The sequence below is a fragment of the Muscardinus avellanarius genome (genome assembly GCF_963383645.1).
Source record: "Muscardinus avellanarius genome assembly, chromosome: 3".
In the NCBI taxonomy this organism is placed as follows: Eukaryota; Metazoa; Chordata; class Mammalia; order Rodentia; family Gliridae; genus Muscardinus; species Muscardinus avellanarius.
This window is the reverse complement of record NC_137788.1, coordinates 32,845,135-32,868,640: the sequence shown is the minus strand read 5'-3', so window position 1 is coordinate 32,868,640 and position 23,506 is coordinate 32,845,135. Positions and strand designations below refer to the sequence as shown.

The 23,506-nt window shown below is 42.7% G+C and overlaps 1 protein-coding gene across 3 annotated transcripts in view; it reads right to left on the bottom strand.

Moving 5' to 3' along the window:
- MACF1 (microtubule actin crosslinking factor 1) overlaps positions 1-23,506 on the bottom strand; it is a gene marked incomplete at both ends in the record, with an annotated part of 419,220 nt that overhangs the window by 116,963 nt on the left and 278,751 nt on the right. For all 3 annotated transcript variants that reach the window (XM_080692742.1, XM_080692743.1, XM_080692741.1), the window contains 7 exons: positions 1,765-3,236; positions 5,242-5,737; positions 7,862-8,061; positions 10,652-10,781; positions 12,415-12,656; positions 13,642-13,704; positions 22,327-22,444. In XM_080692742.1, coding sequence (XP_080548868.1) covers positions 1,765-3,236; positions 5,242-5,737; positions 7,862-8,061; positions 10,652-10,781; positions 12,415-12,656; positions 13,642-13,704; positions 22,327-22,444 — 2,721 coding nt within the window. The remainder of the gene's footprint in view (positions 1-1,764; positions 3,237-5,241; positions 5,738-7,861; positions 8,062-10,651; positions 10,782-12,414; positions 12,657-13,641; positions 13,705-22,326; positions 22,445-23,506) is intronic.

Sequence of the window (23,506 nt, the reverse complement as noted above, 5' to 3'; positions counted from 1 at the left end):
CACCCCCAGCCATATTTTTTTAGTCTTTTTATTTTTGTGGTACTGGGGTTCCTGGAAGCCCTTCTACCTCTGGGCTACACTCCCAGTCCTATTTTTTTTAAATATATTTTTATTTGGAAAAGGGTCTCTTAAGCCAGTGCAGCTAGCTTTGAACCTGCACGATCCTCCTGCCTCTGCCTCCCAAGTGCGGGGATTACAAGCGTGCGCCACCTCGCCCGGCTTGTCTTTTTATTTATTTATTTATTTATTTATTTATTTATTTATTTATTTATTTATTTTTTGGGGTGGTACTGGGGTTCCTGGAAGCCCTTCTACCTCTGGGCTACACTCCCAGACCTATTTTCACATTTTTATTTGGAAATAGGGTCTCCTAAGCCAGTGCGCACGGCTGGCTTCGAACCTGCATGATCCTCCTGTCGCTGCCTCCCAAGTGCGGGGATTACAAGCGTGCGCCACCACGCCCGGCCTTGTCTTTTTATTTTTGAAACAGGGTCTCACTGAGTTGTGGAGGGCCTTGCTAAGTAGCTGAGGCTGTCAGCCAACTGCAATCTCTTGGTCTCAGCCTCCTGAATGCCAGGATTACAAGTGTATGCCACCACGCCCAGCTTCTACCCATTTAGAAGGAAAATAATTCAGACAGGCAGGGGCTCTGAAAGAACAAATTTTACTCTGGTGGAAATGAAGTGCCACAGATATTCTTTCCAGGTCTATTCTGTGTACAGGAAGGACATGGTGGCAGAGAGAGGTACCTTCAGGTATTTACAACAAAGGAAACTCTTGGGCAAAAAGGCTCACATAAACCAGGCATGGTGGCACATGATTATAATCCCAGTACTTGGGAGGCTGAGATGGGAGGATCACAGGTTCGAGATCAGCCTCAGCAACTTAGTAAGACCCTGCTTCAAAATAAAAAATAAAATAGGCTAGGAGTATAGCTCAGAGAGAGAATGTCCCCTGGGTTCAATCCCCAGTACTACAAAGGAAGGGGGGGGGAGGGCTAGCATAATGAGAGCCAAGAACCAATATACAAGTTCCCGACCAGCAAATTACATTTTTGGGTCCAGTTGTCTAAGAATTCCCTATTGTTTTAACTCAGACTCACAAAATCTCAGGACTGGAAATTCTGATTTAGGTAAAAAAGTTTTGCAATTAAGGCAACCATTCTTAAAACTCTCCTACAGACAAAGAACTTGTACTCCTGAGGAGTCGACGGTGCATTGTTAAGCTGCTTGCTGTAAATTTCTTTGCAGTACTGTGTTCCATTTAATAATTCATGAGAATATTATGCTTTATTCCATAACATGTCAGTAATTCTTTCCCCCACCCCAAAACCTGTGCAAGACTGACACTTCATAGGAGGTGAGCCCATGTTCATTTTAGGGCTTCTTGTAGCTTAGCCTGAAAAACAGAATTCAGCAGACACCTTCACTGCAGTTACCTAATCAGTTACCTTGAAATCTCAAGAAATCACCAGCAGAGAATCTTAGCATAAGAGATAAGGGTTAGACATTTCTTTCTATATCCTTAGTTGGTTATAAAAAACAAAATAAACTACAATAGAAAAATGCTCAATGCAGCCTGCTCAGAAGTCCAAGAGACTGTCCAGCCTCCACACAGTGCACCTTGGTGGTTAGAAAGAATAAATAAGGAGACCAGGGACAGAAGGGAAAAGGATACTCAACTGGAATCTAAGTCACAAGCAAAAAATACACGTATCAGACAGAAGAAGAAAAGAAAAGAAAAAAAAAAAAGGGTGGGACTTACTTTAAAATCTGCTAGTTGTTGGTTGATGACATCCACTTCGCTCCCTACCACCCACTGGAGCGCCTCTCCCTCCTCCGCGGCGGTGGTGGAGTCGTTGAGGGCTTTCAATTTCCTGTAGAAGTCCTCCACGCGGCCCAGTGTCAGCTCGAGCTGCTCCTGGCGAGCTCTCCCCCTCTCTGTCAGTTTGCTGCACTGTTTGTTGAGGGCTTCTAGCTCTCTCTTGAGACCTAACAAGTCCAGAGTCCCCTCTTCTTCCAGCATTTGCCGGCACTCTGCTTCAGAGGCCTCAATGTCAAACTTGAGGGCTTGGATTTTGCTAAGGAATAGCCGTACATCCTCAATCTGGGACTGGAGGCTATCCGTGTCCCTGCCGATCGCACCCATGCCGTCCAGCTCATCGTCCAGATCTGCCAATTGAGAAAACATCTCTCGTACTCGGCAGTGGAACTGGCCGATGCCCTCCAGCTTGTTTTCCATTGTCATGCAACCACTGTTCACTCTTTGCTTCACATCCAGGAACTCTTGCTGGGCGACCTCAGCTTGACGGAGAAGCTGGGAAGCATCAGACCCGTCTGGAGCATCTTCCACCAGCCCCCTAGTGAAGTTCCTCAGGTAGTCGACCTGAGGCTCCAGGGCCTGCAGCACTTCCTGTTGAGCTCTTAGCTTCTCTAGGTTCTTGTTGCTACAGGCTTGAGAGCCCAGAGCATCAAAGATTTCAAGTTGGTGTTTCGCTCCTTCTACCTTCCGTTCAATGTTCTTAAAGCTTTCCTGGAACTCCTTAAGCCTCTGAGTCATTTCTTCGAGCAACCCTGTTTTGGCCTGTAGCTCTTCTGTGATAGCATCCATATTCTGGTTGATCCCGGCCTTCTCATCTCGAATATCATCCTCATCGATTTCTGAAGAATTGATGAGAATGTCAGCAGCACTATTCAGTGTTTCCAGCAGGGAGCGGCGCTTCTCCACCTCACTGAGCATAGCCTTCGCCCTCAGGAGACTGGACTCCAGCTGCACTGGATCCAGAGTGACCCGCAACTCGGACATCTTGCCCTTACAATCTTCTATCCATGGACAAAGGTCTTCCACATGCCACTGATATTTCTGAGCTTTCTGCATACAGTCCTTGAGCCTGGATTGCCTGTCTGCAGTTTTTTTACTAAGCTCTTCCCAGTGGCTTTTGAGTTCAACCAGTTGGTTCTGTAAAGTCCTTTTCTCTTCTCCAGGAGGTACAGAGAGGAGCAGAGATTCCCCTTCGGTCACAATCACCTCATAAGAACCACTGTGTTGATTTAGGCTCTTCTGAAACTCTTCATTTTCCTGTAGCTGAGACTGTAGCCGCTCCAATTTTGCAGAAATTGGGCAGTTTTTTGCTTGCTGGCTTTGTTTGTCATCCAACCAGGTCCTCAGCTCATCAAACATTTGCTGGAACTGCTGGGTGCTGGCAAGAGCTGCCTGGAGTCTGTTCATGCGATCAGCTGAAATGAGAAAATGAATGGAAATCAATCAAGCCTGAACATGGCATTAAAAACGTTTACTAAGAGCCAGGCGTGGTGGTGCACACTTGTAATCCCAGGATTTAGGAGGCTGAAACAGGAGGATCTGGGTTCGAGGACAGCCTCAGATATTTGATAAAGCACTCTGCAATTTAGTGAGATCCTGTTTCAAAATAAAGAATAAGCCAGGTGTGGTGACCCACGCTTATAATCTCAGAATTCAGGAGGCTGAGACAGGAGGATAGTGGTCTGCAGACAGCCTCAGCTACTTAGTGAGGCCCTTAGCAACTCAGTGAGACCCTGTTTCAAAATAAAAAATAAGGCTGGGATGTAGCTTGTGGGTAGAATGCCCCTGGATTCAATTCCCAGTACCACCAAAATAAATAAATAAATAAATAAATAAATAAATAAATAAAGTTTACTAAGGGTATATGCTGAGAGTCTAATCTTAGGGAAAGAAAACTAGCATTAACAGAGAATCTACCATATAAGAGGCATGTAACAGCTCGACGTGGTGGCTCATGCCTGTAATCCTAGTATTTGAGAGGCTGAGACAAGAGGGTCACAAATTCAAGGATACTTTTGCAAGTAGCAAGACTCTCAGAAACCTAATGACACCCTGTTTCAAAAAGTTAAAAAAGGAGCCGGGCGTGGTGGCACACTTGGGAGGCTGAGACAGGAGGATTGCATAGGTTCAAAGCCAGCCTCAGCTACTTAGGGAGACTCTTAGCAACTTAGTGAGATCCCTTTTCCAAAATAAAAAATAAAATAGGTCTGGGAATATATCCTGGAGGTAGAAAGCCTGTGGGTTCTACCCCCAGTACCACCAAAATAAATAAATAAATAAATAAATAAATAAATAAATATAAAAAGGGCTAGAATGGAGCTTTGATGTAGAATGCGCCTTGGTTGAATTCTCATATCACAATAAATAGATAAATAAATAAATAAATAAATAAATAAATAAATAAATAAATAGAAATTAAAAAATTAAAAGGGCTCCAGGTGTGGTGGCACACGCTTGTAATCCCCGCACTTGGGAGGCGGAGACAGGAGGTAGCACAGGTTCGAAGCCAGCCTCACTGGCTTAAGAAACCCTGTTTCCAAATAAAAAATATAAAAATAGGTCTGGAAGTGTAGCCCGGAGGTAGAAGGGCTTCCAGGAACCCCAGTACCACCAAAAAAATAATAAATAAATAACTAGACAGGCTGGCTGTGGGTGTGGCAGAGGTAGAATGCCTCTGCATTCAATCCCCAATACCAAAATGAAAAATAAAAAAGCTGGGTGTGGTGGCGCATTCTTGTAAGCCCAGAATTTGGGAGGCTGAGACAGGAGGATCACAGTTCACGGACATCCTCAGCTACTTAGTAAGACATCTGTCTCAAAGAATAAAAAAATGGGCTGGGGGTGTAGCTTGGAGGTAGAATGCCCCTGGGTTCCACCCCCAGGACCACAGCAACAAACAAACAAACAAAAAAACAAAAAAGGCATAAACTAGTCTTCTTCATGTACTCTTATCTTATTTAAACCTCTATTAACCTTCTACGGTAACCTGAGTACTTCTAAGCCAGCAAAAACCTATAGTCATAAACATTTTCAGAACAAGAGACAAAACTTCTTTTAAAAGTTTATCATAAGTAGTCTAGCACACATTTTAACTTTGCATATATGCTGGCTAGTGTCCGTGATATAAAGAAAATAAGTGGATGTCAGTGAAAGGGTGTGTGTAAGTTCACCCATGGGCATGAGTGTTGACCTGCTGGCTGGCTTAGAGCTTTTGTATCTAGGACCATGCTCTGTAAAGTTCCACAGGCTGCCAGAGTTCAGTATAATAACCACAGCAGTTCTCAATATCACAGGAAGAAGGAACACATTAGCACTATCCTGAGTCCAAAGGGTCATCCTAGATTCTTGAGACTGCTAAGCCACCCCTTCTTTTTGCTTGCCACTGATAATGGCAGATATGTGTTCCTCACCCCGGCTTACCTGCAAGGTCTTCTAACCCTTGAAGCGGCAGGGCGACTGTCTCCAAACGCTTCTTCAGCTCATCCTTGAGGTACTGTTCACCAATGAGCACTGACAGCTCATCACACAGAGACTGAGCCTCCTTTATCTCACTGTCTAATTGCTCCAAGTCAGAGCGAATCTCACTGGTCTCTTCCAATTGCTGCTTCACAGCCTCAGGCTGGGTGCTAATGGCTGACTGGCCACTCAGTCGCTGTCCAACTGCCTTCACCTTCTCTGATAAGTTCTGGAGCAATTCTTGGTACTGGGTACTTTTGACAATAGCTTGGTCAATTTGGCTGGAACGGGAATTGAGTTTGTCAGTGAGCTCAACCCACTTCTGATTGATGCTCTGGAGTTCTTTCTGCATATGGCTGGTAGATGGAGAGACATCTCCAGGGCCTGTCAGGATGCCCTGAGCTGCCTCGTTCAGTTGCTCATGCTGTTGCCTGCGTGCTTCAAATTCTTTCAGCATAAACTAAAACAGAAATGACATCAAGATGTTTAGACTGAGAAAACAGATCGAAAATCAGTGTCAAAACAATAACTGAGCTGGTCATGGTGGTACATGCCTGTAATCCCAGTACTTAGAAGGCTAAGACAGGAGGAATACAGATTCAAGGACAGCCTCCACAATTTAGGGAGGCCATGTTTCAAAATAAAAAAATAAAAAGGGCTATAGGTGTGGCTCAGAAGTAGAAAGCCCTGAGTTCAATCCCTAGCACCCTTCCCCCCAATAAAAAGAATTCCTGATTGTATTCTGTTTTTTTCTTATCTGTCCTATTTTGATTTAATTATCAGGTCAGTCTGTGCTAGGAAATTGGGTTGGCATTTATTAGCCTTGCCATGCAACACCAGGCATGTGAATTAAAGTCTGGTACATCGGGTCCTAGAGCCAGTTTTATTATTGGCCTAGCTTGTCATTCATTTCAACTCTCAGTGATTGCTTTCTTAGTTTCTTTAGTAGAATTCCAGTAGCATATATGATCTTTATGTTACAACATAGCAAAATTAATTACATTAAGAGCTTCTTTAGAGCAAGGACCATGTTTTTTTTTTTTTTTTTTTTTTGCTGTGTGGTACTGGGGATTGAACCCAGGGGCATTCTACCTCTGAGCTACATCTCCAGCCCTACTTTATTTTTTATTTTGAAACAGGGCCTGGCTAAGTTGCTGAGGCTTGTTTTGGACCTGTGACCCTCCCACTTCAGCCTCTTAAGTACTGGGATTATAGACATGCACCATTACCCCTGGCAAGGACCATGTTTTTTATTTTCTCTCTTTCTTTTTTTTATTGGCAGTGGGTGGGGATTGAACCAAGGAGCATTCTACTTCTGAGCTACACTCCCAGCCCTATTGTTTAGTCTTTATATTTTTCAAAACAGGGTCTCGCTGAGTTGCGAAGGGCCTCGCCAAGTAGATGAGGCTGTTCGCAAACCGCGATCCTTCGGTTTCCACCTCCTGATGCTGAGATTACAAGCATGCACCACCACACCTGGCTTGGAAGTGACTTAATTTTGGCCAACCTAACTCTGCATGATGTTAGGCAGTTAAATCTGCGTGTCTGTGTGTGTGTGTGTGTGTGTGTGTGTGTGTGTGTGTGTGTATTTTACTTGAGACTGAGCCCAAGGCCAGTCTGTCTCTGAGCTATACCCACAGATCTATTTTACTTTTTATTTTGAAACATGGCCCCACTAACTTGCAGAGGCTGGCTGAGAACCTGGAATTCTCCTGTCTCAGCCTCTCAAGTACTAGGATTATAGGCATGCGCCACTCACTTTTATGAATTCTAACCAGCAAAAAATCTTTAAGTAGATAAAAGACATTATGTTAAGCAATATGAAGCACTATCACTGGAAATTAGGAGCAAAATATGATTCTGTAGCTTAGAAAAAATGTTCACGTTCTTGTATCCACTTATCTTACTGCCTCTGTTAACAATATTAGTAATAGAATTATATAGACTCTTTACTATTTGATAGGCATCATGATCCACGTCTGACAAACATCTCACCAAACTTGAGGAAAAGTGAGCCTCTGATAAGTTAAATGACTTCCTTCTGGGTGCAGCTTTCAAACTCAGATGTGTGTGCGTGGAGTTTCTTCACTCTAAAGCATGAAGCTAGTCGGGCATGGTGGTGCACGCTTGTAATCCCAGCATTTGGGAGGTTGAGACCAGGAGGATCGCGGTTCGCAGACAGCCTCAGCTACTTAGTGAGGCCCTCTGCAACTCAGTGAGACCCGGTTTCAAAATAAAGAATAAAAAATAAGGCAGAGGCTGGGCATGGTGGCACTTGCTTGTAAACCCAATGCTTGGGAGGCAGAGACAGGAGGATTGTGCAGGTTCGAAGCCAGCCTCACTGGCTTTAATAAAGAGACCCTGTTTCCAAATTAAAAAAAATATAAAATAGGTCTGGGAGTGTAGCCCGGAGGTAGAAGGGCTTCCAGGAACCCCAGTACCACCAAAAAAAAAAAAAAAATAGGGCAGGGGATGTATCTCAGAGGTCAAATGCCCCTGGGTTCCATCACCAGACCCGCAGAATAAATAAATAAATAAATAAATAAATAAATAAATAAATAAAGCATGAAGCTAAATTACCAACCTGGACCTGCTGCTTTTGTGCATTCAACATGTTGGGGTCAATGGACAGGGGCCCCAGCACGCCCATCATCAGTTCCTTTTCCATCAGCCAGGGCCGGAGCTGGGATTCTGCAGTCTGGAAGCAGGCCAGATGGCTTGCGGATTCCTCCAGCTGCTTTTGCCGAGCCACAGTCACCTCGGTGGCCCTTTCCCATCGGGAATCTGTGGAAGAAAATGAAAGAATGTAGACTTTACTCTCACCAGCAACTGGCCTGGGTCCTAAATTACATTCCTAATATACTACAGGAAATGACCCCAGGAGCATTTTTAAATTTTTTTAAATTAAAAATAACCTTTTAATTTTTTTTTCTGTACTGGGGATTGAACCCAGGGACATTCTATCTATCTATCTATCTATCTATCTATCTATCTATCTATTTATTTTTGGTGGTACTGGGGTTCCTGGAAGCCCTTTTACCTCCGGGCTACACTCCCAGACCTATTTTTTTTACATTTTTATTTGGAAACAGGGTCTCCTAAGCCAGCGTGCGCGGCTGGCTTCGAACCTGCGCGATCCTCCTGTCTCTGCCTCCCAAGCGCGGGGATTACAAGCGTGCGCCACCACGCCCGGCTTTTTCTTTATATTTTGAAACAGGGTCTCACTAAGTAGCTGAGGCTAGCTGAGAACCTGGATCCTCCTGTCTCAGCCTCCCAAGTACTGGACTAAAAAGTGTGTACCAGCCGGGCGTGGTGGCGCACGCTTGTAATCCCCGCGCTTGGGAGGCAGAGACAGGAGGATCGCACAGGTTCGAAGCCAGCCGTGCACGCTGGCTTAGGAGACCCTGTTTCCAAATAAAAATATATAAAAAAATAGGTCTGGGAGTGTAGCCCGGAGGTAGAAGGGCTTCCGGGAACCCCAGTACCACCAAAAAAAAAAAAAAAAAAGACTCAAACTTTGCCGGGTGTGGTGGTGCACGCTTGTAATCCCCGTGCTTGGGAGGCTGAGACAGGAAGATCGCACAGGTTCGAAGCCAGCCTCAGCTACTAAAAAGTGTGTACCAACCACCAAGCCTGACTAGAAAAAAAAATTAACTAAAGTAATACAAACAATTGTGTATCTTCATTGGGGAAATAAAATTGCATAGAACACACACACACACACACACACACACACACACACACACACACACGGCACATATAAAATATATTCTAAGCTGGGCATTATGGCAAACTCCTGAAATCCCAGTACTTGGGAGAATGAGACTGTAGGATTGCAGATTTGGGGCCAGCCTCAGCAATTTAGTGAGGTCTTTAACAATATACTGAGGCCCTATATCAAAATAAAAATAAAATAGGGCTTGGGGATATAGCTTGGAAGTAGCCTGCCCCTGGGTTTAATCTCCAGGACAACAGCAGCAAATGTATATGTGTATGAGTATGTATAATATATAATGTACAATATACATATGTATATATATTTATGTATTTTATATTCATAATTTTTATAGTCTACTTAAAATTTAATGTATATCACCAATTAAAAAAATAATAAAATAAAATAAAAATAAAAATAAAAAAAATAAATTTAATGTATATGAATCTTTTTTTTTTTGGTATTGAAAAATGAACCCAGAGGCTTTCTACCTCAGAATCACACCCCACCCCTTTTAATTTATATTATTCTGATTCTGATTATTATAATTACAGTACTGGGGTTTGAACCCAAGGGCGTTCTATCTCTGAGCTACACCCCCAAACTTATTTTTTATTCCTTATTTTGAAACAGGGCCTCACTAAGTTGTGGAAGGCCTCACTAGGTAGCTGAGGCTGGCCATGAATCCGTGATTTTCCTGCCTTGGCCTCCCAAGTACTAGGATTACAAGCGTGTGCCACCCTGCCTGGCTTGTTTATTGTTTTGAAACAGCATCTCATCAAGTTGTTAAGGCTGGTCTTGAACCCGCGATCCTCCCATCTCAGTATCCCAAGTACTGGGATTACAGGTGTTTGTCACCATGCTAAGCTATTAAGAACATTTTTTACACCAGTAAGTTTTCCGAGTTACACCCTCAGCCATATTTTTTATTGTTTATTTTGAAACCGGGCATCACTGAATTGCAAAGAGCCTTGAATGCTGGGATTACAAGTATGCACCACCACACCCGGCTGCGCTAATGCTCATTTCTATTACTTACAGTTCAGTATTATGCACACATAATATTGTTCATAATATTGAATATTTAGATTTCACATTTTCATTTTTATTATCAATATTCTCTTTAGTTCTTTTAATATTTTGTTTATTTTGGTACTGAGGATTGAATTCATGGACATCCTACCTATGAATTACACCCCTACTTTTATACAATTTATTTATTTTTGGTACTGGGGGTGAACCCAGGGGCACTGTATCTCTGAGCTCACACATACGCACACACACACACACACACAAAACCATTTCATTTTTTATTTTCAAATGGGGTCTCATTATGTTCCTGAGACTGGCCTTGAATCTTTGATTCTCCTAGCTCATCCTCCCAAGTACTGAAATTACAGGAACATACCACGGTACCCAACTGTTTAGTTAATGAAAGCAGACTGTCAAATTTGACTTGCCCTAGGAAGCCCAATTTCCCACTGTGAGTGGAATTTCTATAATTTCTCCCTATTTAGACCCACACTCTAGCCTTTTTTGGGCCTCTTGCTTACAAAAATTAACTAACCATAACTCCTACTTTATAAGATGTGCTGAAATCCTCTATTTGCTTTGGAGACAAGGAATTTAGTGAGTGTAAAACACTCTGAGACAACTTACTGAGTTCTTCTTGCATTTTCTTCCAGTTTCCTGCTTCTTGTGAGTTGGGATATGCCACTAGTAATCCCGCCAGGGCTTCCTTTACTTTTTGGATTTTCGGAAAATTCTGCTCCAATTCAGCCAGGAAAGCCTAGGAGAAATAAGCCTATCATGCGATTCTGGACAGAAAGCAAAGCTGTGACGAGACTAGAAGACTGACGAGACACCAACTATAGGCTTTCCTCCGATTCTATCCTGATTTGTTTTGTGATTTTTAAGGAATTCAGTAATTCTCTCTCTCTCTCTCTCTCTTTTTTTTTTTTTTTTGGTGATACTGGGGATGGAACCCAGGGGCCATATATCTCCAGGCTACCCCATTTTATATTTTATTTGGAAACAGGGTCTCTTAAGCCAGCTGAGGCTGGCTTCGAACCTGTGTGATCCTCCTGTCTCCGCCTCCCAAGCGTGGGGATTACAAGCGTGCGCCACCACACCTGGCCAGTAATTTTGTTTCAATATTTACTTAAAATAAAATTTTAAGCCAGGCCCACTTGTAATCCCAGTACTTGGGAGGCTGAGACAGGAGAACTGCAAGTTGTGGCCAGCCTCAGCTACTTAGTGAGGTCCTTGGCAACTTAGTTTTAAAATAAAGGATAAAAAAATAGAGCTGGGGGTTTAACTCACAGGTAGAATGCCCCTGGGCTTAATCCTCAGTATTGCTGAATGAATGAATGAATAAAATTTTAGATGGCAGGATCTGAGTTTATTTAAGTATAACATGTCATAGGACTCCAATAAGTAGGAACTCCCTATAAACTGCAAATGCAAGATATGAATCATGACAGCAATTAAAAATTGTGGAGAATTTTTCTTATAGGATTTTCAGTGGTCTTAAACCTTCTGAAATTTTTCCTAGTATCACATGTCAATATTAAGAACTGTAATCAGAGCTCTTTAGGTTCCTTGAACATTTGGTAAGACGCTTCAAAAGAATGGGTTGGCTCTTTAGTAGCATCATATGGAAGATGTATATTTTCTTTTTGGACCTGGCGATTGAACCCAGAGGCACATTCTACCAAGCTACATCCCCAGCTCAATTTTTATTGTTTATTTGGAAACAGGGTCTCACTAAGTTGCTCAGAGACTTACTACATTACCAACACTGGCTTCAAACCTGCGATTCTTCTCCTGTATCAGTCTCCCAAGTACTGGGATTACAAGTGTGTGCGACGACGCCCCACTCATAGTGAAGATCTTTTTTTTTTTTTTTTCAGTATTGGGGATGGAACCCAGAGACATTCTACCTTTGAGTGACACCCTCAGCCGTATATTTTATTTTTTATTTTGAAACAGGGTCTCACTGAGTTGTAAAGGACCTCACCAAGTAGTAGCTAAGTTGTCCAGGAGCCACGATCCTTCCTCTTTCAGCCTCCCAAATGCTGGAATTATAAGCGTGTACCACCTCGCCTGGCTATAGTGAAGATCTTTAAGTAAAGCCCTCTCTAATCTTATTCTCAACGAGCTAAAACTTCTGGGGAGGGTGATTGTCTTTCTGCCAACAATACTGGTTTTGTTTCTTCACATGATTTATAGCAATATCTAATTTTACAGGTACAAGACTTCTTTAGGAGAGTTAAGCCATGTTAAACATTTGGAAGCCAGACATCCTGGCGAGCACAGCCTTGATGCTCAGCCATGTCTGACTCAGTTCTGGGCTGGGGAAGGAAACCTGTGTAGCAGCCCCCTCCTCTTGATGTTGGGGTGCAGCAATGTAAACACGATACCTTGTTAGATTCAGCTTGGGCTTTCACTGTTTCCGTCTTGGCTGGAGACAAAGAGGCATCCATGGCTGTCAGGACTTCCTCTTTTGATTCCAGCCACTGCAACACCGAGCTCGCCTCCTTCTGGACTTCCTCCATTCTGCTGAGGACAGCCTGCAGGCTCTCCTGGCGTTCACGGAGGACTCCCCCTAGTTTCTCATACTTGGTGTTTACATCTGACATGTCACACTGGATCTCCGTCAGATCTAGTGTCACAGAAGCAGAAATCAGATCGGGCAGTGATCTCCCCTGAGTTTCTTACTCCTAAGTTACGTGTCAGGAATAAGCATATTTCATACTCCTACTAGTGAGTACTTTCCTCCTTAATCCCATAAAAGTTCCTATTTGGAAATGCAAAGCAGAGTTCTCATTAATCTCCTCTGGTTCTGGCATTATATATGCAAGATAATACCTTAAAATGCTTAACAAACATGGAAACAACAAAAGTGATAGAAACAAAAGTAAAAGGTCAGCCTCAGCAAACTGCTGGGATCAGTAGAGCTCTCCTCTGCTCCTCTGCTCCAAACTCGAGAAGACACCCAGCGGGGAGGCCGAGGGCTACATTAGGCATTACCTCTGGAGTACCAGGTTTTTGTTTTTTGTTTTGGTGGTACTGGGGATTTAACTCAGAGACATTCTGCCTCCAAGCTAAACCTCCAGCCTCTGTGTGTGTGTGTGTGTGTGTGTGTGTGTGTGTGTGTGTGTGTGTGCGCGCGCGCGTGCATGTGGTACTGGAGAATGTCCAGAGGCATTCTACCTTGGAGCAACACCTCCAGCCCGATTGCATTTTTAAAATTTGGAATCAGGGTCTTGCTAGGTTGAGAGTCTCACTACTTGCTGAGGCTGTCTTCGAACCTGCAATCCTCCTGTCTCAGCCTCCCCCAAACTGGGATTACATGTGTGTGCCACCATGCCCTGCTTAGAGTAGTTTCTTCATAATTCAAGGATGCACATATATATTCTCAAGGTCTTTCCTTACTGGCTGATCTCCTCAGCACCTTTAGTGCTGGTGCTGCCAACTGTTTGTACTCAAGGCCAGCAAACAAGCACCACAGCTGTTCCTCCCAGATGTGCACCCTCATACCCCCGCTGGCAGCAGTTCCTCCACACATATTGAAACACACACAGATGCAAACATGAACCCTGTCCTAATACACCCAACAAAGAGGCACGGTGAAAGGGCATTCTCACCTTTGCAGGTGTGGTATCCGTTTACACTGCCTACAGAGCTTCCTACAGAGGGCAGTATGGAACCTGAGCAGAAGGACAGGGAGACAAACAGGGCAAGACCAACGTGTTAGGAATACATACAGGCATTTGGAGCTCGCTTGAAGCTTGGGTATCAGGAAGTTAACACAGCACAAGACAACATACTCATGGAAAGAGACAAATCATTTTAGCTGCCAAGCAACAATGTACTACTTGAGATGTTTTAGCCCCTTAGCAGTAATGATTCTTTGGGTATGTGTGTGTGTGTGTGTAATACCGAGGAACGGACTCCATGGTGCTGTACACTGAGATACATTCCTAAACCCCCGCTTTTTTTTTTTTTTGTGGTACTGGGGATGGAACTCAGGGGTATTCTATCTTTGAGCTATACCTACACTCCCAGCCCTTTATTTGTTTTGGTTTTTTTTTTTTTTTTTCCTTTTGTTGGTACTGGGGATGGAACCTGTCTACCTCCGGGCTACACTCCCAGACCTATTTTATATTTTTTTATTTGGAAACAGGGTCTCTTAAGCCAGCGCGGCTGGCTTTGAACCTGCACAATCCTCCTGTCTCTGCATCCCCAAGCGAGGGATTATAAGCGTCACCGTGCTTGCGTTTGTTATTCTTTATTTTGAAACAGTCTCACTGAGTTTCAAAGGCCTCACTAAGTAGTAGCTGAGGCTGTCATAAACCTTTTTTAATATTGAGATAGGTTCTCACAAAGTTGTTGAGGCTGGCCTCAAACTTATAATCCTCTTGTCTCAGCCTCCCAAATACTAGGATCACAGGCATGTGTTACTGTGCCCAGCTAAGGCAAACACTATTAAAATTAAGTCTTCACGATGGTACCTGCCACATTTGGAAATGAGAATTTATATCAAAAAGCCAAAGAGATGTGAGATGTGTGTGTGTGTGTGTGTGTGTGTGTGTGTGTGGACTAAGGATAGAACCTGAGGTAATCTATCTCTGAGCCACATCCCCAGCCCTTTTATTTTTTGTTTTGAAGCAGGGTCTTGTTAGGTTGCTGAGCGTCTCACTACTTGCTGAGGCTGGTCTTGACCTGCTATCCTCCTGGCTCAGCCTTTCAAGTACTGAGATTATAGAAATGAGCCACCACACCTAGCTAAGATTCAGGTGTAATATCAGTGTCTTTAATGATAATAAAAACGGATACTAAGTACAATTAAGAACAATTTGCCGGGCGTGGTAGCACATGCTTGTACTCCCCGTGCTTGGGAGGCAGAGACAGGAGGATTGCGCAAGTTCAAAGCCAGCCTCTCTGGCTTAAGAGACCTGTGCCCAAATTAAAAAAAAAAAAAAAAAGAACTGGGTGTGGTGGTGCACGCTTGTAATCCCCGCGCTTGGGAGGCTGAGACAGGAGGATTGTGCAGGTTCAAAGCCAGCCTCAGCTACTTAGTGAGGCTCTCAGCAACTTAGTGAGACCCTGTTTCCAAATAAAAATATAAAATATGTCTGGGAGTATAGCCCAGAGGTAGAAAGCCTCTGGGTTCCACCCCCAGTACCACCACCAAAAACAAAAACAAAAACAAAACCCCACACACAAAAAAACAATAATTCTGATTCATTTAATAAAGATATGAAAGTAAGCCCTCCTTACACTGGCTCTAAAGGCAGATTTCCTGTTTTTCCTCTAATGACCTCTTTGGTTCCCCTTCTCTCACCAGAAAACAAATTTTAAGTGCTGATAAATCGGACTCATAAACAGTCCCATAAAGTTCTGCTTTGGGCCTTTGGTTCTATTTCTAATCACTACAACTTCATCTATTTCTCCCCAAGCTGATCTCTATATTTCAGAAGGACTTCCCAAGTTAAGTAAAAACCAGGTCATGAAACTAAAGACTATACTGAAGTCTGAGAAATACTTATGATATAATGTTACATTAAAAGAATAGACTAGGGCTGGAGATGTAGCTCAGTGGTAGAACATCTGCCTAGCATGCTGGAGACCCAAAGTTCAAGCCCTAGCATTGCAAAAAATGAAAAAAGATAGAATTAGCCCCCCAACCCTGATTCCCAGGGCACTCTACTACTGAGCTACAGCCTCAGCCCTTTTCATTTTTTATTTTGGGACTGAGTCTTGCTAAGTCGTTGAGGCTGGCCACAAACCTGTAATACTCCTACCTCAGCCTACTGAGTCTCTGAAATTACAGGCGCCGGTGTGCCTGCACAGAATAAAATTCTTACATATACTATTGATTACACTATGCAAAAAGTCACGTGCAAGGGCAAATAAAAAAACAGCTGTTAGCCAGGCAAGGTGGCACACGCTTGTAATACCAGCATTTGGAAGGCTGAGACAGGAGGATCTGAGTTCATGGACAGCCTCAGGCGCTTTGCAATTCAGTGATACCCTGTTTCAAAAAATAAAGGATAAAGCCGGGCATGGTGGTGCATGCTTGTAATCCCAGCATTCGGGAGGCTGAGACTGGAGGATAGTGGTTCGAGGACAGCCTCAGCTACTTAGAGTGAGGCCCTCCACAACTCAGCAAGACCCTGTTTCAAAAATAAAGAATAAAAAATAGGGCAGAAGCCGGGCATGGTGGCTCACGCTTGTAATCCCAGCATTCGGGAGGCTGAGACCGGAGGATCGCGGTTTGCAGACAGCCTCAGCTACTTAGGCCCCCTGCAACTCAGTGAGACCCGGTTTCAAAATAGAGAATAAAAAATTGAGCAGGGGTTGTAGCTCGGAGGTCAAATGCCCCTGGGTTCCATCCCCAGACCTAAAAAAAAAAAAGGAATAAAAAATAGGTCTGGGGTTGTACCTCTGAGGTAGAATGCCCCAGGTTCCATCCCCAGTATTGAAAAAAAGAAAAAAAGAAAAAAGAAAAGAAAAAAGCTGTTAGGGTGGTAATTATAAAGCCTTTAAATGTTACTGTTACTATTATTGTATTTTCAATGAGAAGGAGATCAAATAGAACAATCATTTTTTATTTATGATAAAAGACAAACTGGACTAATGATTAGAAGGTCCTAGCCATGACTATCACTAACTCAGAATATGAGTCTTTACTCTATTGACAGCCCTCGGTTTCTTCTCTAGGATGAGACTGTAAAACAGACTTTCAACTCTCATGGGGGTTACAGGGCAAAGGTCATGGGAGAATGTATGTGAAAGCACCTCATGAAATAAAAAAGAGCTACATGTCAGGCGTGGTGGCACACGCTTGTAATCCCAGTGCTTGGGAGGCTGAGACAGAAGGATTGCAGGTTAACAGCCAGCTTCAACAAGTATTTAGACTTTCATTAACCTAGTGAGACCCTGTTTCAAAATAAAATAAAAATAAAATAGGGCTGGGGTAGCTCAAAGGTAGAATGCCCCTAGGTTCAATCCTCAGTACCACAAACACACACACAAAAAGAGCTATACAAATATAAGAAACTAGAACGTTCAGTGTTTCTGCTTTGGAAGAGAACTTTGAGACAACTCAGGATAGCGAATGATTTTCAAATCACCCAAAGGGTGTGCTGTTTTAGGGAGTCTATAAATGTTTGGATTAAGTTTGATATTCAGATTAATATTAACTACTTAGTAATGGCAATAAAATATAAAGCATACAGGTTCATATGCTGAATGCTACATCTTAACCTACTACCTACAATTCACCTGCTTTTGTGAGCGGTCGGTGCTCCTGCCACGTCCCTTCATTCTGGGTGTCACTGACTGGAAAGGTTATAGTTCTTTACTAGTACTTGACAGAATTTAAACCTGTATAGGAAAACTCCAATATACTACTATGCAAAGAAAAACAGCTACAGCTCAGGTATGACGCACGAAATAACATGACAAAATGGTTGTGGTACGTCTACCAAAAAGGCTGGGCAAGCCGGGCGTGGTGGTGCACGCTTGTAATCCCCGCGCTTGGGAGGCAGAAACAGGAGGATCGCGCAGGTTCGAAGCCAGCCGCGCGCGCTGGTTTAGGAGACCCTGTTTCCAAAATGAAAATGTAAAAAATAGGTCTGGGAGTGTAGCCCGGAGGTAGAAGGGCTTCCAGGAACCCCAGTACCACCAAAAAAAAAAAAAAAAAAAAAAAAGGCTGGGCAAATGCTCAACAGTAGGCAGAATTCTGTAATAACACTTGTGTGTGTGTGTGTGTGTGTGTGTGTGTATGTCCGTCCCTGGGGATTGAACTCAAGGACATTCTACCTCTGAACTACACCCCTAGTCTTATTTTGTTTTTATTTAGAAACAGCCTCACAGGGTTGCTGGGAGTCTAACTCTTGCTGGGGCTGTCCTCAAACCTGCAATCTTCCTTTCTCAGCTTTCCATGTACTGGGATTACTAGGGCACCCAGCATCATGATAATGCAGTTCTTAACAATTCAGGTCATGAAAATGTCAGCTTACAGATAGTTTTTGTCCTCAATGTCAGTTTTAGGTATTTTTAAAAAATTCTTAGTGGTTTAACTTTGAAACAAAAATTTCTTATTATACCACATTTAAGTTTACAGTTCAGTTTAATCAAACTGTATTCTAAGATTATAAAGTGAACTTTTAAAAATATCTGTCTGTGGGCCAGGCGTGGTGGCACATGCTTATAATCCCAGTATTTGGGAAGTGGAGACCGGAGGATCATGGTGGTTCTAGGACAGCCTTAGCTACTTATGAGACCCCCTTGCAACTCAGTGAGATCCTGCTTCAAAAATAAAGACTAAAAAATTAGGGCTGGGGGTGTCTCTCAGAGGTAGAATGTCCCGGGTTCCACCCCAAGTACTGGAAAAAAAAAATCTGTGGACTGAGGTGGAGCTCAGTGGTAGAGTACTTGCCTAGTAATTTCTAGGCTCTGGGTTCAATCCTAACACTACCAAAATAAAGTCATCAATTGCAACTGCTTATTGGTATGAACCATATTTTCGGGCTTCAATACCCAAACAAAATCTAGAAACATATCAGATGGTGAAGCTACCACCCAGTCATCTTTTTTTTGAGGTACTAGACATTGAACCCAGGAACATTCTACCTCTGAGCTATACCCGCAGCCCAATTTTTTTATTCTTCTTTTTTGTGTGTGTGATACTGGGAATGAAACCCAGGGGCTTTCTACCTCTGACCTCCGAGCTACACCCTCGGACCTATTTTACATTTTATTTTGAAACAGGATCTCACTAAGCTGCTGAGAGACTCACTAAGTATCTGAGGCTGGTTTCGAACCTGTGTGATCCTCCTGTCTCAGCCTCCCAAGTTACAAGTGTGTGCTACCACACCCGGCTTATTTTTTATTTTGAAACAAGGTCTCACTAAGTTACAGAGGGCTTCACTGAGTAGCTGAGGCTGGAGTGAACATGCAAATCTCCTGTCTCAGCCTCCCAAATCCTGGGATTACAAGCATGCATCACTACATCTAGCTTTTTAAATTTTTTTTTTCAGGTCTGGGGATGGAACCCAGAGACATTTGACCTTCAAGCTACAACCCCTGTCCTAGTTTTTATTCTTTATTTTGAAACAGAGTCTCACTAAGTTGCAGAGGGCCTAAGTAGCTGAGGCTGTTCGCGAACCACGATCCTCCAGTCTCAGCCTCCTAAATGCTGGGATTACAAGTGTGCACCACCACGCCTGGCTTAAAATTTTTATATAAATTAATAGCCTCAATATGTTCATAACTAGATTTTATTTTATTTTTTTATTTTTATTTTTTTTTTGTGGGTTTGGGCATGGAACCTAAGGGCATTTGACCTCCGAGCTACACCCCCTGCCCTATTTTTTATTCTTTATTTTGAAACAGGGTCTCACTAAATTGCGGAGTACCTCACTAAGTAGCTGAGGCTGTCTTCAAATCGCGATCCTCCAGTCTCAGCCTCCAAAATGCTGGGATTACAAATGTGTGCCACCACGCCCGGCTTACTACTAGATTTTATAACACATAAATACTCTAACCTGTAAGGGTATTTTATGCCAACAAAAATTTTATTTCTGTACTAGGGTTATATATGAGATTTACTTTTTAGAAAAGATCCTATAATACCAGTGGTACACCAGATAATGGAGGGGAAATACCAGCAAAGCTTGAATGGAAAGATAGAGGAGGAGGAAGGCTGAACTTAATTAATGAGGGTCCACATCCAAGTATGTGTAAAATTATGAATATGGCATGGTTACCTGGGACAATCATTGTTGGGAGGGGGGAGAGGGAAAGGGCATCAAGAATAGCTTAAATGTATACCATTTATGTTAAAAAAAAAAAAGATCCTATAGTTGAGTGTGTGCATAACATACACGAGGCCCCAAGTTCATGAAGCCCTAGCACTACCACCACCCCAAACCAGAAAAAGACTATACTGCTTTATTTATTTTGTTATTTATTTTACAGTATAGGGAATGGAACCCAGGGGCATTCTACTTCCCAGCTACACTTCCAGCCCTATTTTTTAATTCTTTATTTTATTTACTTATTTATTTTTGTGTGTGGTCCTGGGGATGGAACCCAGGGGCCTCTACCTCCAGGCTACACCCCAAACCATTTTATGTTTTATTTTTTTTTATATCATTTTTTTGTGTTCCTGGGGGTGGAATCCAGGGGCTTTCTGGGCTATACTCTCAGACCTATTTTATACTTCATTTGGAAACAGGGTCTCACTAAGTTGCTGAGAGCCTCACTAAGTAACTGAGGCTGGCTTCAAACCTGTGCAATCCTCCTGTCTCAGTCTCCCAAGCACTGGGAATACAAGCTTGTGCCACCACGCAGGCTATTTTTATTTTGAAACAGGGTCTCACTAAGTTGCTGAGAGCCTAAGTAGCTGAGGCTAGCTTCGAACTTGTATGATCCTCCTGTCTCAGCCTCCTAAGCACTGGGATTACAAGTGAGCACCACCACTTTCAGCTCTTACTCTTTATTTTAAAACAAGGTCTCACTAAATTGCAGAAGGCCTCATTAAGTAGCTAAGGCTGTCTGCAAACCTCAATCCTCCTGTCTCCACCTTCCAAGTACTGGGATTACAAGCATGCACCACCACACCCATCTTACTATACTCTTTAAAAAGTATAAAAAATAATCTGGGCATGGTGGTGCATGCCTGTAGTCCCAATACTTGGGAAGCTGAGTCAGGAGGCTCTGAGGTCAGCATGCAGTAAACTTAGCAAGACTCTGTTTCAGAATAAAAATAAAAAGGGCTAGGGTATAGCTCAGAGGTAGAACACGCCTAGGTTCAATTCCAATAGCACACACAAAAAATATGAAAATGACTGATCTACAGCAGAAGCCAAGTCTGGCCCTCCATCTCTCTCTGTATATAAAAATTTTACTGGAACACAGCCACATCCATTCATTTATATTTTTTTCTACGGCTGCATTTGTGTCACAGTGGAAGAGGTGCATAATTGTGACAGAAACCATATGGCCTGCAAGCTGAAAACAGTCACTCTCTGGCCCTTTGTAGAAAGTTTATGTATGTACTCCTGGTCTAAGCACACACTAATAAATCACTAAACTTAGAGGTATATATATGAGAGGATAAGAATCACTAGTTCTCTGAAATGTTACTTCTGGATAGTTCCAAGAAATCTTTAAACTTTAGGTACTAAAAGAAGAGTAATTTGGGAGGCTAAAACTGGAGGACTGTAGCCTCAGCAACTTAGTGAGGCCATCTGCAACTTAGTGAGACCCTGTTTCAAAGCAAAAGAATAAAATAGAGCTGGAGATGTAGCTTAGAGGTAGAATGACCCAGGGTTTCATCCCAAGTACCAAGAATAATAAAAAGCAATTATTCTCATGAGAAAAAAAAGAAAGTTTTCCTTAAATATTTAATCTATGATAGGAGTGTACTATCGTAGTCTGATAATAAAACCTAGGAGATACCAATTAACAACCAGTAAGTGATTGTACTGAATTCTGCTTGAAAGACTTAATTTGTTTTCTTTTTCTCTTTCTCTTTTGTGGTACTGGGGATTGAATCTAGGGGCATTCTACCTCTGCACTACACTCACAGCCCTGTTTTATTTATTTATCTATTTATTGGAAACTAGGTTTCATTAAGTTGCTGAGAGTCTTGCTAAGTTGATGAAGTAGCTCTTGAACCTGTAAGCTTCCTGCTTCATCCTCCCAAGTACTGGTATCACAGCTATATGCCATTGTACCCAGGGAAAGACTTAACTTATAATCTTTGTAAAGCACACCAGTCTCTAGTGTACCAATACTAACTACCAAGTGCCGAGCTTCTTTGTGTGAGAGAAGACTGCTTTGTAGATCCTTCTGTTTTCATATCCAACCTTGATTTTTTTTTTTTTAAAGAAAGGCAGACTGCCATGAGCAGCACCTCATTTGGATGTGTGTGAAGTCTTGGAAGCTTGATTACCCTACGTTCTCCTACAAATGAACCTTGAGAGTTTGTTTGGAGGGTCTAGCTGGGGAGCACAACTACTCGTATACTCTTGACTGAAGACGGGTCCTCCTCTATTCGGGGAAGGTCGTCTGCTTTGACTGAGCGCACAGCTTCGGGAGGGACACACATGGAGCGGTGAGGGAGAAAAGGGACACCCGCCTAGCCAGCCAGATCAGCCGGATCAATCCTGGTGATCAATAGGGTGACAGATGTCGCGGCCAGATCATCCTCCCATCCTCCAACCTTGATTTTCACTTTAATTAAATAAAATGGTATTGCCAAAGGTCAAACACAAAGAATGAAACTTAACACACTCTGAAGATCCTATACTCACCTGTCTTGGCTTGAGAATCAGGTGCTGTGATCTCCATGATGAGATTTTCTAAAGAAGTACCTTTGCAATTGATGTCTTCAACCAGAGTTCCCTTACTTGCCCAGTCATCTAATATACCCTGTTTAAGGAACAAAACAGCTAAATGTAACACATGAAAGGACATGCCAGTTCTACACACACTCCCTAGTGTTTTGAAAAATGTTAAGGAACCACGTTCATATACTCAGCTATTTCAAGATCCAGATTTTGCCAGCCAAGGTATGGGAGAAGGATACCTTGTAATTTTCAGGACCTTCTAATTCCTTTGTTCACTCATAAAATACTTATTGTCCATTTACTATAGGTCAGGCACCATGCCAAACACTGGGGCTACAAAATAGGATTATGACACAGTTTCCCAAACCAAGAGTTCAGATTATTAACTGTATTACACTATGATAAATGTTATCATAGAAATAAGGGCAGTCAGTGAACTCAGAATATTAAAGGAGGTACATCTAACTGCCTAGAGGAAAGCTCTGCATTAAGACAAGAGTTTGAGGAGTGGACAAAAGGGAGCAGCATGCTGATAAGAACAAAGATGAACTGATAACTAGAGGAGAAGCAAGGAGCCAGATGTTGAGATTCAGATATGTGACGGCTTCAGCTGGGCATGGTGGTGTACACTTGTAATCCCAGTACTTGGGAGGCTGAGACAGAAGGATCCTGGGTGGCTACAAAGCCAGTCTTGGCAATATAGCGAGGCTCAGAAAGCTAGTGAGACCATGTTTCCAAATAAATAAAATAGGGCTGGGGGTGTAGCTTGGAGATAGAATGCCTCTAGTTTCAATCCTCAGTATATTAAATAAGTAAATAAATGAATAAATTAATAAATGAATGAATGAATAAATAAATAAATAAATGTGAGCACCCGCCACAGCAGTAGGTTTTACTCATTTCAAACCAGAGACATATCCCTGACATTTTTTTTTTTTTTTGCTTAGTTTGGTATGTGTGCATGTGTGCGTGTATGTATGTGTGTTACTAAGGACTTAACCCAGCGATGCTCACCCACTCAGCTACATCCCACTAAGTGAGAGGGGATCTTGCTAAGTTGCCCAGGCAGGCTTCAAACTTCCTATCTACCTGCCTCTGCTTCCCTAATCACTGATATTACAGGCATGTGCTACCACTCTTGACC